General features: G+C 43.3%; 1 protein-coding gene across 1 annotated transcript; it reads right to left on the bottom strand.

Annotated features, from left to right (window-relative positions):
• Window positions 1-5,261: 5,261 nt before the first annotated feature.
• Window positions 5,262-13,082, bottom strand: BOLA-DQB1 (MHC class II antigen). The gene is given in 5 exon segments (NM_001034668.3): window positions 5,262-5,623; window positions 6,590-6,700; window positions 7,200-7,481; window positions 11,408-11,677; window positions 12,923-13,082. Coding segments are annotated over 5 exon segments (786 nt in total). The 5' UTR covers window positions 13,032-13,082; the 3' UTR covers window positions 5,262-5,609.
• Window positions 13,083-16,757: the final 3,675 nt, after the last annotated feature.

Here is a 16,757-nt window from a genome sequence, read left to right as displayed (position 1 = left end):
ACAGAGAAGACAATGACACCCCACTCCAGTACTCTTGCCTGGAGAATCCCAGGGACGGGGGAGCCTGGTGGGCTGCCGTCTATGGGGTTGCACAGAGTCAGACACGACTGAAGCAACTTAAAGCAGCATTACCAAAACAAATAGCAATGGGAAATTTTCCAGATATGAAAAACCTAACTCTTTGCATGGAAGGAGACTATCATATATTTAGCAAAATTAGTGAAAAAAGACTCATTCCTAAATACATCATTTAAAATTTTTCAGGACCTCAAGGCTTAAAAGAAGACCATAAAGCATCCTGGTGGTGGAAAAAATAAAACAAACTTACAACAGACAAAATCAGATTGCCAGATACTACTATAATTAATTATACTATACTACTATAATTATATAATTAAGATAATTAGAAAGGCCTGAAAGTTCTAAAGGACCTTGTTAATTTTCTATTAACAAATGTGTACCTTTTCAAAATCATGATCAGGCATGAAGAAAGAATAAAAATAGTGTTAGAAATGAAAGGATATAAATTTGCCTACCACACATAGTTTTACTGATTGTTGATTAAGATTATGACTTGTTGATTAAGAATATGACTTGGAAAAGTGAGGCTGTTATTCAGAAAATAGGAAAGCAAAAAATTCAAGAAACAGCGGATTCAACCCAGGACAAGAAAAAAAATCATACTACTGAAGCTCCAAGGCAAGCCTAAAATGATTACATAAAGTTAAAAGTGATAAAGAACTTCCCCCCACCCAACTTTTAAAATTAAGCTATGAGCAAAGCCCAAAGACAATTACTATTATGGAAGAATGCCAATATTTCCAACTTTGACAATATATTTTTTAAAAGACCTGACAGCACAATTTGGCAAGTGGAAGCATAAAGAAGAGGTGAAGGAAAGCATAGTGACATCAATACCTTCATCTTCTAAGAAGAGTGATAAAAACACTGGTCATATTGAAGGGAAGAAGACACAAAACTAAATATATTTATATTATAATAGAAACTAAAACAAGAATTATATAAGATGACTCTTGATTTTAGAAGCTAGGCCACTATGCAGTCAAGAAAATGTCCTCAGCTTAACCCCAGGGAGTTCCAAAGCTATAAGAGTCCTTCAGAGTTGACACAAGTTAAGGCAAGACTCAGGGCCTTTATAGCCCTGCAATGAGCTGCCACTGGAGGTGAATTCCCTTGGGAAGTGGAACAAAACTGGATAGACAGCTCTCCTCAGCTAAAGTAATTCCAAAGGAGGACAAACAGCTGAGAAGTATCAGTCAGGAACATTCCCAACAACTGAGGGAATAAACCCTTCATTCCCAAAGGGTGGAGACTAGGTGGTTCAGGGCAGTGCTAGCTTACAGTGAACGGTATGGGATTCTTGATCTCTGAAGTAGATTTAGCTTCGGGACCAGGGGCCAGGCTTGATCACTCAAGAGCTTTTGTATAGCAGAGTTTTATTAACGTATGAAAAGGGACAAAGTTTCTGACATGGACATCAGAAGGGGGACAGAGAGTGCCCCCCGACCCCCACTAGTCTTTAGCTGGATGTTTCAGTTCAGTTCAGTTTAGTCACTCAGTCGTGTCCAACTCTCTGCGACTCCATGAATCGCAGCACGCCAGGCCTCCCTGTCCATCACCAACTCCCGGAGTTCACTGAGACTCACGTCCATCGAGTCAGTGATGCCATCCAGCCATCTCATCCTCTGTCGTCCCCTTCTCCTCCTGCCCCCAATCCCTCCCAGCATCAGAGTCTTTTCCAATGAGTCAACTCTTTGCGTGAGGTTGCCAAAGTACTGGAGTTTCAGCTTTAGCATCATTCCTTCTGAAGAAATCCCAGGGCTGATCTCCTTCAGAATGGACTCGTTGGATCTCCTTGCAGTCCAAGGGACTCTCAAGAGTCTTCTCCAACATCATAGTTCAAAAGCATCAATTGTTCGGCACTCAGCTTTCTTCACAGTCCAACTCTCACATCCATACATGACCACTGGAAAAACCATAGCCTTGACTAGATGGACCTTTGTTGGCAAAATAATGTCTCTGCTTTTGAATATGCTATCTAGGTTGGTCATAACTTTCCTTCCAAGGAGTAAGCGTCTTTTAATTTCATGGCTGCAATCACCATCTGCAGTGATTTTGGAGCCTAAAAAAATAAAGTCTGCCACCGTTTCCACTGTTTCCCATCTATTTCCCATGAAGTGATGAGAACAGATGCCATGATCTTCGTTTTCTGAATGTTGCGCTTTAAGCCAACTTTTTCACTCTCCTCTTTCACTTTCATCAAGAGGCTTTTTAGTTCCTCTTCACTTTCTGCCATAAGGGTGGTGTCATCTGCATATCTGAGGTTATTGATATTTCTCCCGACAATCTTGATTCCAACTTGTGCTTCTTCCAGCCCAGCGTTTCTCATGATGTACTCTGCATAGAAGTTAAATAAGCAGGGTGACAATATACAGCCTTGACATACTCCTTTTCCTATTTGGAACCAGTCTGTTGTTCCATGTCCAGTTCTAACTGTTGCTTCCTGACCTGCATACAGGTTTCTCAAGAGGCCAGTCAGGTGGTCTGGTATTCCCATCTCTTTCAGAATTTTCCACAGTTTATTGTGATCCACACAGTCAAAGGCTTTGGCATAGTCAATAAAGCAGAAATAGATGTTTTTCTAGAACTCTCTTGCTTTTTCTATGATCCAGCGGATGTTGGCAGTATGATCTCTGGTTCCTCTGCCTTTTCTAAAACCAGCTTGAACATCAGGAAGTTCACAGTTCATGTATTGCTGAAGCCTGGTTTGGAGAATTTTGAGCATTACTTTACTAGCGCCAGATGTTTAGAAAGCTATTAATCAGATAAGAGAGACACCTCAAGGTTGACGGAGTTTCACCAGGCCCCCTCCCACAATGTACATTTTTGAGATAGGATGGCACGAAGTGTGTCATCCCCCAGCCATAAAACAATTGATATGAATACTGGTTTGTTGAGCTGTTATCAGCCCAAGGTTTGAGAAAAGTTAAGTTCTGGTGGAACCAGGTGTCATCATGGCAACACAGAATTTTAAGAGACACTTGCAGCCTATTTGCTCTGTTTGGAGACCCATGGCTTTCCTACCTGTTACCCTCTCAACAGCATGCCCTGCAGAAGCACTGTTCTAGTCACTGGGAATACTTATACTGTCAGGTAGAAGAAAGCAAACAAACAAATGTTTTTAAAAATTCATCATCTCTTAACTTCCATTAACTCCACTGGCTCATCTTCTAACTTACGAACTTTATTCTTCAGGTAAGCATTCCATTATAGTCAAGCAAAGTTATGTTACAGTAAGATGTTAAACCACAGTAAAAATTTAATCTCAATGGCTTAGCTCACTAAAAGGGACTCCATTCCACAATCATTCAAGGAATTCAGGTTATACAGTTTCCAACATCTTGTGCACCATCACCTCAACAATGCTTTCCAGGCTTGCAATAACAGGGACAGCATGCAGAACTTACACCCACTTTTAAGTTTCATTGGCTGGTGCCAGTTACATGACTCCAACCTAACTGCCAAGGAGGCTGGGAAATATACAGAAGTTTATGGAATATTGTTGAACACCACTGTCCCTAAAAGACATACTGACTGATCTAATTGATGATAAGCCCAAATGCTCATAACAAACAGGTTGTTCTCTAGTACATGTACTTTTCTCCAAGCTACATGTTTACTAAAACTTGAGTTTTTTTGGCCAGCAAACTTGTTTATAAAAGATGTACTTGTTTCAAAGGCAGGAGCTTGCTGTGTCCCCTTTGCCTGGAAAAGCAATAAAACTATTCTTTTCTACTTCACCCTCCCAAAAACATACTTGTTATTTTAAATTAAATGATCAATAAAGGATTATATTCCTAATGAAATCTTGATGCAAAAAAAAAAAATTATTTCTATGAAACTGTCACAGGCAGGAATTAAAGAAGATATTGACCTCTCATTAAGAAGGAATCTTCCTGCATGGGGCCTGTGTGACAAAGTTGAACTGTAAGCATGTCACAGAATACGCTCATCTTTTCACTCCTGTGAAAAGGTCTTATATTTCAACTAGAAAAGTCAGATCTCAATGTCTCCCTAAACTGTGAACCTGGTTCAATCTCCAGTCCTGCCTCTTGCCTTTGCAGGATCAAAATCAAAGAGCTGCATACTGAGCCCGTCTCCGTGGACACCCCATACAAGCCCTCCCATTTTCCCTATAATGTCACTCTCTCTTTACTCCTATTGTGAATGGCAACACCCATCCTAAGGAAGATGCAAAGTCAGCACAAAACCTCTGACTCCACTCAGCATCTTGCTCTGGGCAGATTCAGACTATGACCTCCTTAGGAAGCAGAATCTTGAGTCCCCACACTCCACTGTGTCCCTGGCTGATGACCTGGAGTGCATCCTGGGGTACAAGAGATAAAGATCTCAAGAAAGCCTGAACTTCCCAGGAGAGGGAATGACCTTCCATTGCCTCCTCAGGTACAGTGAGTGGATGAGTGATCAAGGAAAAGGGGATGTCTGGTCCTCAGAGGCATAGCTGTCCATAACCTCAAAGATAAGCACCCAGCCACACATCTTAGTGATTAATCCCAGGGACCGAGATGAAGACTAGCTTTTAGGGCTGTGATGCCATAAGATGACTGTGCAGGACCTGAGGGTTGGGATGAATGTGAGTCAGTACCTCCAATGAGAGACCCTAGAGCTGGAGGGAACTCTGCCATTTGTCTTTTGGGGTCCACAAAAAACAAACTCCTCTTAAGCCACTCCACACTAAGGAGGCTCTGTAGACTGGAATACTCCATTTGACTGATGCAGACTCTCCATGTTGGGAAGTCATTTCCTAATCAGGGGGATGGGCACAACGCCAGGAGTCTGCATGCCATGTATAGGATGTTTCTGAAAGGTGTGCATGTTACCGAGGCTGGGCCAGACAGAATCCTTCCTAGAATAATTAAAACTCTGGAAGACAATCTAGAAACATACAACAGAGATAGGGTCAGACACACAAACACAGAAACAGTGATATGATGTGAGGTGGTAAGAAAGAAAGATGCAGAAAATAGAGAGATGCAGATACATAATGACAAAGGTGTAGACAGAGAAAAGTTGATTTTCTTTCTCTTCTGTCCACCCACCCCTACATGGCACACAGTGGTGCTTCTAGTCTCCTGGTCCTCAGTTGGCTGGTTCACCCCAAAATAGTTTCCTTCATTCTGCAGTGGTTCCTACCTCTACTCATTTAAGGAGGTTCAGAGTACAGATAACTCATAATCATGTTTAATTATGATTTTAAAAAAAACTCTACAGCCTGGTAAATTATTTCAATGTGTTTCTTTTGCATACTCTGTTGGGTAAAAATGGGAGCAGAGGAAGCTCTTGGCGTCTGAGTAGATGCAGCTGACAATGCACAGGCAGAGGTTCCAGGGTCAGTGGAGGAAGCAGAATCACAGCCAGATCCATGGTTGGGGGATGGCCACGGGAAATGACTTGGTGACTGACTCTGATCTCAGAGTGGGACAGGCTGACAGGCATCTGGGAATTCCGGGCAAGGTCAGGCATGCATTATAGAAGAGCAAACACCAATCCCAAAATATCCTCAGGAATCAGCGCATGAGCCCTGTAGAAGAGAGAGCGTGATCAGCACACAGGACTCATACTTTAACCTGACAACGAGGCACAGGAAGCAGGCGAGCAGCTGTTGTCCTTCTGGGGGATATGAAGATTTCAATTTTTTAGTAAATTCAATGATAGCTCACCTTCTGTCCACCACATTCAATCACTTATAAATGCCCACAGGCAGTAGCCACTAACATGTGGCACGAAGTAGGTGATATCCTGGTGTCTATCTTTCAAACCAGAGCTCTGGCTCCGAGTTTCACAGAAAGATGCCATCAAAGTTATGGCCTGATTCTGGGGAACAATCTCAAGAGCTTCCTACAGAACCTCCTACAGAAACTTCTTCCCTAACTCTTGATTCCATAGCAGGGAACAGGTTATGAATGAGACACTGCACCCAGGCACACTCACCTCACACCCTTCCCTCCTTTATCTGTCCCCACAATCCCCACTGACACAGAACAGAAATAGAGCACCTGCTGGTAGGGGCCCACAATGTCCTACAAAAGATCTCATGACACAAACAGGCACTGCCTTACTCACCCCAAAGGAAAATGAGATAAGCAACTCAAGGGGAAATGTATTTCTTTCTTATCCATTGACCACAGGCCTTAACTGCCCTAAGCTAAAATTCCCCCAAATGAATGAAGCTGTCACTAGAAGGAAAGGAAACCAGTGCTCTGACCCTCTTAATGGAGGAAGTTTTCAGAAAGGAGCCCATGAGACAATGATGAACTTTAAAGAAGTCTTAGAATAAGTCCCACCTGTCATCTCCATGGCAGGGCTACCCTTTCAAATCAGTAAAGTCAGACTCCAATGTCTCCCTAGGTTGTTCATTTCCTCTCACCCCCAGCATTGCCTCCCCCTTTCAGGATCAGGAAGAAAGAGCTACATCCAGAGGCAGAGGCTGCCCTGAACAGACGGTCTCAATCACAGCCCATGTTCCCATTTCCCCAGAGTTCCTTACCCTTCTGGCTCCTGTGATGGATGATGAGGCCCAGCCCAAGGAAGATCAGCCCCAGCACGAAGCCTCCAACACCACTCAGCATCTTGCTCTGGGCAGATTCAGACTGTGCCCCTGGGGAGCAGAGCCTGAGTGTCAGCGTTTGTCCCCACATCTGACGGTGTCCCTTTAGGAAGCTTGAGGTCTAGTCTGAGGTACAGTAGGTGGAGGTGTCAGGGGAACCTGGCTCTCCATTTCAACCATCCCCAAGGGAGGGACCCACCAACAGATCTTTGGACACAGTGGGCAGGTGAGAGAAGGTGAAAGTGGATCCCTGCTCTCAGGGACACTTCCATAACCTTAGACCTTAAGACTGTGGTCACCAGTCAGTTCTACAGAGCTACCAGGCTGGGCTCTGGGGCCATGATGTGTAGAGTGAGCTCCCTCTATGTGAAAAGACAATGTGATTTGGCTCTTCTGATGCCTGTGCTAGAAGGCATGAGCACTCTTGTGTCCTGTGATTTCCAGTTCAGTAGTGATGCTGGGGACAAGGGATGAGAGGGTATGGACCAGGGAAACTCTGCCCACCCCTGTCCTGTAGGGCCCACAGTGAAAGGAAACCTAGTGCCCTTACGCCACTCCACCATGATGGGGCTCTGGAGGCTGGGGTGCTCCACACGGCAGGTGTAGACATCTCCTCGCTGGGGGGTCATCTCCAGCATCACGAGGATCTGGAAGGTCCAGTCCCCATTTCTAATAAGAGGGGTGGACACAACGCCGGCTGTCTCCTCCCGGTCATTCCGGAACCACCGAACCTTGATCTGGCTGGGATAGAAATCCGTCACCGAGCAGACCAGCAGGTTGTGGTGGTTTAGAGCCTCAGTCCTGGATGGGGAGATGGTCACTGTAGGTTCCACTGAGGGAGAAACAGACAGGAAAAGATACAGTGAGACGTGAGACCACACAGCACGTCTTCCATAGGCAGGAGTCATTCCTTGGTACCAGAGTGGAAAGATCCTTGGATTCCAAGCCTTGGATTTAGATCCATGCTGAGTCATTTAATTAGATTGAATAAACACATTGGTCAGTTTCCTTTTCAGTCTCAAGAGATCGTTGCAATCACTCTATGGGAGTTATTCTATCAATACTAATTGATAATGGAGCATTTTAAAATTATAAATTAAAAATAATTATAAATTAAAAATTATAAATAATTATAAATTATTTTTTTAAATAAATTTTTTAAAAAAGCACATGGACTTGTTTTCTCCCCCACCTATTAAAGGTGACCACCAGGATCAGCACTGGTGACTTGTGCTGGGACAGTGATACCGTTTTCTGTTAGTCCCTGTGCTCCCCACAGTAGAGAAAATCCAGCAGCTTTGACTCCCACCTGCTGGCTGAGATGATCAACATTAGTCGTGGCCTCAGGAACAGCAATATGGACTGAGAATTAAGAAAGTATAGACATTTCTATGTCCGGTAAAGTAGGTCAACAATGACTATTCCATCCTTCCTACAAGTAATGCTTCTCAAACAAGCTATATTCTATAATTCTTAGCCTGCAATATTAACAAAATTTGAGAGCAAGAGCATGCTCTTCTTACATGTTGCCAGTCAACAAAGCACCTCTCTCAGCTTTTAGCCTAACCTTAGCTCAGATGCCATACTCTAGTGAACTTCACACACACACACACACACACACATTGCATTAAGATACATAAACTTCCAGGGACTTCCCTGATGATCCAGTGTATGACTCAACACTCCCAAATGCAGGGGTCACAGGTTCCATCCATGGTGGGACAACTAAAATCTCGCTTGCAGCCCAAGTGCTGCAATGAAGACCCAGTGCAGCCAAAAATAATAATGATAAATAAATACAATTAGCTACATATATTATTTTAAATGATATATAAACTTCCATCTCCACATCATATATCCCACCTATATTTTATTTATTCTTTGATTCACTTATTAATCCAATCAACAAATATAAATTTGACAAGCACAGGAAATCCAATGATATACAAGAACATGGCCCCTGGCTTCACAGAACTTGCAATCTAGTAATAGAAACAAACAAAAAAAGAATGTTATTTTAAAAGTTTGTAATTTTTGAAGTAAAGGAAAGGGGACTTTAAAAACAAGTAACAATGATAAAATGTTTGACTATGTTTCAATTCCTTTATCTTCTAGGATTGCTACTCATCATCAAATGCAACATACCTCCCAAATTCTTTAACACGTCTTACCCTTTATTTATCTAGGCATTGTACTGAATCGCCCTCATTCTCTTAGCCTGAAACCATAGTAAATATTTCACGTGTGGTTTAGTTATTTGATAACATGTTATGTTCTCTAATTTCCTCTTTTTTCTTTTAATATTCAAGTAAGTGTAACTGCTGGCTCCCTATCCTACTCCATTCCCCTGCTATTAAGAATAACTGTCTTGTTCTGAAATCAGACATTATCGCATGTATTCTCTATAGAAAATATTCTGAGATTCTTGCAGCAGTTGGCCTGAGTTAATGAGAATGTTATATAAACATTTAACTGTGACTTGCTGAGGTGAGCAGGCAGTCAAATTACCCCAATTACATGTCACTCATGAGCCATCATCTGGAAGGAAGCATGCTTTTGTTTGGTCTTGACTCTTGATCAGGTTCTTCTTCCTGGGCTCTGACTGAAGTCATAATCAGCTATGTGGACTTATAAAATCTGTTCATCTTAAACAGATTGGGAGTAAAAGTAGAAGGCACAAGTTCAAGAGAAAAATGTTAGAATAATTTTTTTATGAAAAAGAACTGAAATAACAAAAATATAAGTTGTTGTTCAGTCACTAAGTCGTGTACAACTCTGTGACCCCATGGACTGCAGCACACCAGGCTTCAGTTAATCCTTTCCTATCTTCCAGAATTTGCTCAAACTCATGTCCATTGAGTCAGTGATGCCATCCAGCCATTTCATCCTCTGTTGCCCCCTCTCCTCCTGCCCTCAATATAAGTACTCATTGACATTAGGATGAAGAAGAAGGCAAGACTGTGAAGTAAGCTAAAAGTTATTTGAACCTGTATAGATAACACTGGAGTCAAACTAGGGATTAATCAGTGAGTTTCAGCCCTTTGAATATATCATTTCATCCCACTACCATTGAAAACAGGCAGAAACAGACTGGTACTGCTGCTTCTGGTCATAACTGACTTTAATGGAGGTTTTGCTTCTGTTAGATGCTATACACATGTAGTAAAGAACATGATGACTGTTTTGTATTCGGAGAACACTTCACAACTTAGGGAATAACTATGATGTACTTACTTAAGCTGTTTATTATGTACCAATATTAGTCCATGGGGTCGCAAAGAGTCAGACATAACTGAGTGACTGAACAACAACAAATAGTGTATATAAAATGGTGATGCTGATTGTTAAGGTAGTTGTGAAATGAAGTAGCATAATACAGATGGTGTTTGGTAAGATAATTGTCTAGAACTAGTTGCTTATTACATGGGTATAATTTCTGAAGTGGATGGAAATGTTGGGAGAGGGGAGAGGAAGGGAGCAAAGGCAGGGTTTAGGCCAAAAGAAACTAGCTGCTACTGCTAAGTCACTTCAGTCGTGTCCGACTCTGTGCGACCCCATAGACGGCAGCCCACCAGGCTCCCCCGTCCCTGGGATTCTCCAGGCAAGAACACTGGAGTGGGTTGCCATTTCCTTCTCCAATGCATGAAAGTGAAAAGTGAAAGGGAAGTTGCTCAGTCGTGTCTGACTCTAGCGACCCCATGGACTGCAGCCCACCAGGCTCCTCCATCCATGGGATTTTCCAGGCAAAAGTACTGGAGTGGGGTGCCACTGCCTTCTCATAAAAAAACTAAAAACTTCTCATAAAAAAACATAAAAGAAACTAGAAATAATGTTTATTCAGTAATTTAATGGCATTACTTTATTTATCCCAAAACTTCAGTCTTTCTACTATGCCATTTGTTGACCTTTTCTAAGAAATTAAAACTCTCTCTTACAATACCATTCAAGTGTTGGGGGCTTTTTTTAGCAAACACTTTTTCCCTCAGACTTTGCATTCACAAATTCTACATTGTTAATTTTGCATTCACAAATTCTAAATCCATTCAAGTCAATAAGAATTTACTTTAAAGCATTGAGCAAAATAGTAAAGAATAATTGATAAAGTCATTTTTAAGGCACTATTTACCTTTCTGTTTCTCTTGAGCCTAAGTGGATGGGCAACAGAGTACATTTATTCATTAATTTAACAAAGTTTTATGGAGTTCATACTACCTGCCAGTGTGTCAGACTAGGCACACAGGGATAATTAAGACAGCCCCGTGGCTGAAAGAAGTCCAGGCCCAGTGATACAGTGATATCCATTTAAGAAACCAGGATTACGGTGAATAATAATTTGAAACCAAAAAGTGAAAATGTATTATTTCATGACTGTAATACGGCACCACGAGTTCAAGTTGCCCTAAGAGCACCCGGAAGTAACCCTAAGGCCACCAAGCTGAGCTGTCAGGCCTCCAGGAAGCAAATACGCCAAAGGCACCAGGCGGGGAGGTGCAGAATGAGTGAAAATAACAGCACAGGACGGGGCCTTCGAGAGGTGACCCACACCGGGCAGGCCGGGCCGCCTCTGCAGGGAAGTCTCCAGGGCTGCCAAATTCGATGCCCCCGCCCCACACGCTATGCCCTCGGTCCCCTGTCCCTCAGCGCCTCTCTGTCCCATCCATGGGTCTGGGGACCCCCCTCTCCGGGGGATTCAGCCCCCTCCCCGCGCGAAGTCCTGGAGAGGGTAGGGCGGCCCCGCGGAGGGCAGCCAGCACTCACCTCGCCGCTGCAAGGATGTGATGAGCTCCGCCTGGTAGTTGTGTCTGCACACCGTGTCCGCCTCGGCCCGCGTCTGCTCCAGGATGTCCTTCTGGCTGTTCCAGTACTCGGCGGCCGGCCGCCCCAGCGGGGTCAGCGCCCGGTACTCGTCCCAGTCGCTGTCGAACCGCACGTACTCCTCCTGGTTGTAGATGTATCTGGTCACGTACCGCACCCGCTCCGTCCCGTTGGTGAAGTAACACAGGCCCTTAAACTGGAGCACGAAATCCTCTGCGGGGAAACAGCAGCTCGATCAGGCGCAGCTCCACAGCCCCACGCGGCGGCCGCTCGGCCAGATGGGGAGGTGCCGGCCGCCGCCAGCGGGATCCGTAAACCTGAAACCCGCCTCCTCTCAACCCCTGTTCCTCTCCAGCCCGGCCCTGCGCCTTCTGCTGTGAACCCGGGTCCTCGAGCGGTTCCTCCCCAGGCTCCCAGGATGTGAGGAGGCCTGACGCTGAGGGAGCCCTAGGACCTGTGATCCCTAGAGGCTCAGAATCAAGTAAACAGGGCGGCAGGTTGATTTTGCATCCATCTCTGTACTTAAAGATTCTCACATGAAATCCGATTTTACCCTGAACTCCTGGGAACCTCAGAGACAAACGAGAGCAGGAGAGTTCAAGGGATGGCAAAGGACCTGTAGAATTAAGCTTGCCCTCCTCCTGACAGGAGTATTCTCTTGGTCCCCAGCAAGTGTCCTTACAACGCCTTGGCTTACTCTTGAGTTTCTGCCCCCCGCACCCGACTCCTGTGTGGCTTGAAGGGACCAGCAAACCCCACCCCACCCACCCCCCAGTCCTAAAAAGGGCAGTTTATTCACAGAAAGAGTATGGACTTTCAAATTAGATTAGAGCTAATATATAATCAAATATATATTCTCTTTTTATGTTCTCCTTTGTCCTAAATCCTGTCCATCCTCAACTCAAGTTTCTGAATATCACTCAAGTCACCAGTTGACTACAAATCAGTGAAACTTGAGATTAAAATTCTGTCTGTGGTCACCCAGGCAGCTCCACTCAAGAAAAAAAGTTTGCTTCCACAAACCCTCCACTGAGAGTCTTCCCCTCAAATGCTGAGCTTGCAGAGACCATGGCTGCCCTACACATCCCCAACCCGTAGCAGTAAGTCCAGACAAGGTCTTGGGGGGACCCTGAAATGACAGATTCTGCAGTGCCTTCTTTGGAGAAAGTCACATCTTTAAAAAAAAAAATGCCCATGCTCACTTTGTCCTGGCACTTGTAGATACACACTATGTCTCATCCTCCCCGTTACAACATTCCCAGGGTTAAACCTGTGGGAGGGGAATTGTCCTCACCTTGTCCTTAGAGGGTGGAAATGAGAATGTAACATAGCCCTCATTCCCAATGGGAGAAAATGTGTGATAAAAGACAGTATCCTAAGATCACACCCCAGCCCAAGGGTCCCTCAGAGCCTGCTCCCCAGAGTGGTGGCTCCAGGGAGCAGCTGCCCTGCACTTACTTGGCGAGTCTCTGCCCTCAGCCCCTGGGGTGCTCAGCATCACCAGGGTCACCATCACAACTGCTGTCCAGAGGCCTCTGGGGATCCGCAGAGCCACCATCCCAGACATAATTGAGAACAAAGGAAGAAGTAATGGTAGTCAACACAGCTCAAACACAGTGGATCTGGTGAGGCCACTTCACAGAATAAAAGCCGATGAGAGCTTCCATGTATGGCAGGATTGGAGAGTCCCTAGAAAAGGGACCAATCAGCAGTGGATCGGAAAAACTTCATCTGTTTCTGGGTAGACATTTTTTTTGAAGGTTCTTAATCTAATGCCTGGTACTTTGCCCTAATCAAATTACACTGGATTGAGATGAAAATGTTCTCTCAGTTATAAAATATCTGAATATTGAATGCCTTACGAGTTTAAATAATGAAAAAAAATGATTCAAGATTAGATATTTCTGTGATATTTATTTAAAACCTATTGTTCTTGGAATTGGGGATATGGTAAAATAAAAGTGAAAGTGTTAATTAATGAGTTGTGTTCCACTCTTTGCGACCCCATCGACTGTAGCCCTCCAGGATCCTCTGTCTATGGAATTCTCCAGGCAAGAATACTGAAATGGTTTGCCATTCCCTTCTCCAGAGGATCCTCATGACCCAGGAATCAAACCCAGGTCTCCTGCATTGCAAGAGGATTATTCTTTGCTGTTTGAGCCACAAGGGAAAATAAGTGGGGACCATATTTCAGAGAGGGAAAATTATTGTCACAGAGATGTTTACTTTATTGTCTTAGAGACCCTTAAGTTGTGGGTGGAAAGAACAGAGTTCTTGAAGGAAATGGTTTTGAGCTGTAGTTCTACCATTGATGCGCTTTATGAGAGTCAACAAAATACTGAACCTTTTTGCCTAAGACTTCTCTATAAAATGTGAATCATGTTTCATGCATTTTATATCTAGACCTTCATATATACAAACTTAAGGGTAATATGACTTGTTTAATATTACAGAATGTTCCTCAGCTGCCATGTGTAACTGTTGGCAATATCAGGTTAATATGTGGAACAAGAAAACAAGCAAAAAAAAAAATTGACAATCAGAACCTCCCTGGCAGTCCAGTGATTAAAACTCTGCCCTGTACTGCAGAAAGTGTGGGCTCAATCTCTGGGAAGCTAGGATCCTGCATGCCATGGGGCACAGCCAAAACTTTAAAAAATTGACAGCCAGCCCTGCTGGCAAGTGATTTTTCATTACATAAGAATCTAGGGCTTCCTTGGTAGCTCGGATGAGAAAGAATCCACCTGCAATGCAGGAGATCTGAGTTTGATCCCTGGGTTGGGAAGATCCCCTGGAGAAAAGAATGGCTACCCACTCCAGTATTCTAGCCTGGAGAATTCTATAAACAGTGGAGCTTGATGGGCTACAGTCCATGGGGTCTCAAAGAGTCAGACATGACTGAGCAACTAACACACTTATAAAAAAGAAAAGAATCTATTGCATTTATGCTTTTTGAGTTAAACTATTTGGAAAGTTAAGTTGACTCTTCTCTTAAAATATCTTCATCCACTCAAATTCTTCCTGAACAGTCTGATTGTGCAAAGGCATAGTCCACTAACATTAAAAGCTTTAAGATACTGTCAACTTCAGTGTTGAGGACAGAGAGCAAAATTGTGAAGAAGCATTTCCTGGGGTTTGAATTCTATTGATGTTTAGAGAGCTGTACCAACCCTAAGAATCAAATCTCAATGGTAGAAGTATCAATGTGCTTTATTAAATAAACGTCTTATTTATCAGACTTCTCTTGCCCATGTCTAGGGACAGTATAAAATGGTTATAGAGCAATTAGAACAGTATCTGGCATATATTAATGAACAAGAAAATAAGTGTCTCTCCCTCTAATTTCTCTCTCCTTCTCTGTCTTTCCTGAATTTTAGTTCGTCTTTTAGAAGAGAGGAGATGATCTAAAAGCAGAATATAAAGATTTTACCAGGTAAAAAGACATAGGGAAGAGGCAACGACAAAAAGTTTCCCTTAGTTGCACATGAAGGCAATGAGTTAGTTCAATATTCTGAATTAGGTGCATAGTCCCAGGGCACCTGAGACTGGGAAATCTGTCACTGGGCTTCCACCTGCTCTAGCACACTCAGGACCAGGGTAGCTCCAGAATAAGGAGGGTTCCAGGATGGGATAAAAGCATAAAATAGGAACATCAAGCTCAGACCAGTAACTGGGTTGTGGGGCAACAAAGAACAGTCAGAAAGGGATTCCAAAGATGTCTCAGTTCCCTCAGGCCCACCACAGGGTCTCTAGGAATAAACAGAGGCTTCTGACCCTTCCCCTTCCTCCTGTCCTAAGGAGGACGTTCCCTCCGCCCTATTCTGGGGCTGTGCAGTGAAGGCTGCCTCAGACATGGGGATTACCCTCTTCTCACAGGCCTCCTCTTCACACAGACTTTTAAACTGGCAACACGTGTCAGCTTAAAATCCTTTTTCTGATTGGCTACAACCTCATCTGCAAGGCTGTGGCTTGGGCTTCTGCCTGCTGCTTTCCCAGGCCAGGTAACATTCTCTATATTTTCCAGAGTTCTCTGCACTGTCCTTATCTGTGCTGAGTTACTCAGGGCAGTCACTGCTGGCCTGGCCTGGTCTGATTCCAAGTATTTACCTGAATCACCCTGTGGAGGCACGGAGCTTAGGAGGAGGCAGTGTGTATCCCACTTGAGTAGATGGAGGGATCTAGAAACAGTCATTGATATGGGTGAAGGTCACTGTAGGGTAACTCTCATGGTACATCCTCTGTTCCCTCGGAGTGGAAGATAAAAGCTGTGAACTACGTCCCTGTGAAAATTCAGGGAGAAATCGTCTTCTTTGGTCAGCATCCACTGGAATCTGTTCTTGGTCAGTGGGGTTAACTGCGAAAGTAATAATCATCTTGTCCAGAAGGGCCATCCAGGACCCTATTTTGCACTCAATTCAGGAAGCAACATTCATTGTATATTATGAAAGTTTCCATAACCTCCTTAATGCCAGTAGTAATATAATTATTTCTCCTAATATTATTTCCCTTTAATATAAAATTGTCAAGCCATTATCCTTAAATTTTTCCAAATCTTTGTGAAGTTACTCATATATGTCCCCTATATGAACACTTAGGTAATCCATTATAAAAATTTTCCATGACATATAGAAAGTCCTTTCTCAAAGGACTTGCACAAAGTTATCTCTTTAAAATCACATTTTACAGAATCTGAAGAAAGAGTCAAATTAGTAACAGAGTGACCATGTATAAGCCATTTCAGTTCTGAAAGACTTAGCTTTGCCTCATTGGCAGAAAGAATACACACATCACAGGACCACTTCATGAAAACAGATATAATTTGTCGATGTGCACTGCAAACTATGGTGAGATGCATACACACTGATTTTTAATATAACAGTAGTCAGTTCATCTTTCTTGAGGTCATTAACAAAGTCTTATTTCTCATTTCTGTTCAGATGACAGAATCATTGTGGTTTCAGATCCCTAACTCCTGCCTCATTATGGAGAAAAACAGAGGGGAAAGATCATTAGCCATATTTGATCATGAATCCACTGCATTTTCCCTCTCTGAACCCCATAAGTACCCTTGCAAAGAACTGCCATTTTAACTATAATTTCAGATCTCAGGACCTGGTCTTCTTCTCGGTGGGCTCATAAATGTGGAAACTGAGTGCAAAACAGAATCTAACAAAAATTGATGAAAGAAGAAAGTGAATGCAATTTTGTGTGTTTCATAAGACTGTTAATGACAGAGAGTCCAAGGTTATATGTCACACATCTTGCTTTGATTTAGAGAAAGAGGGACTGGCCA

The sequence above is a fragment of the Bos taurus genome, chromosome 23, assembly GCF_002263795.3.
Source record: "Bos taurus isolate L1 Dominette 01449 registration number 42190680 breed Hereford chromosome 23, ARS-UCD2.0, whole genome shotgun sequence".
Classification (NCBI taxonomy): domain Eukaryota; kingdom Metazoa; phylum Chordata; class Mammalia; order Artiodactyla; family Bovidae; genus Bos; species Bos taurus.
The sequence above is the reverse complement of the archived record's forward strand: the minus strand, read 5'-3'. Positions and strand labels throughout refer to the sequence as shown.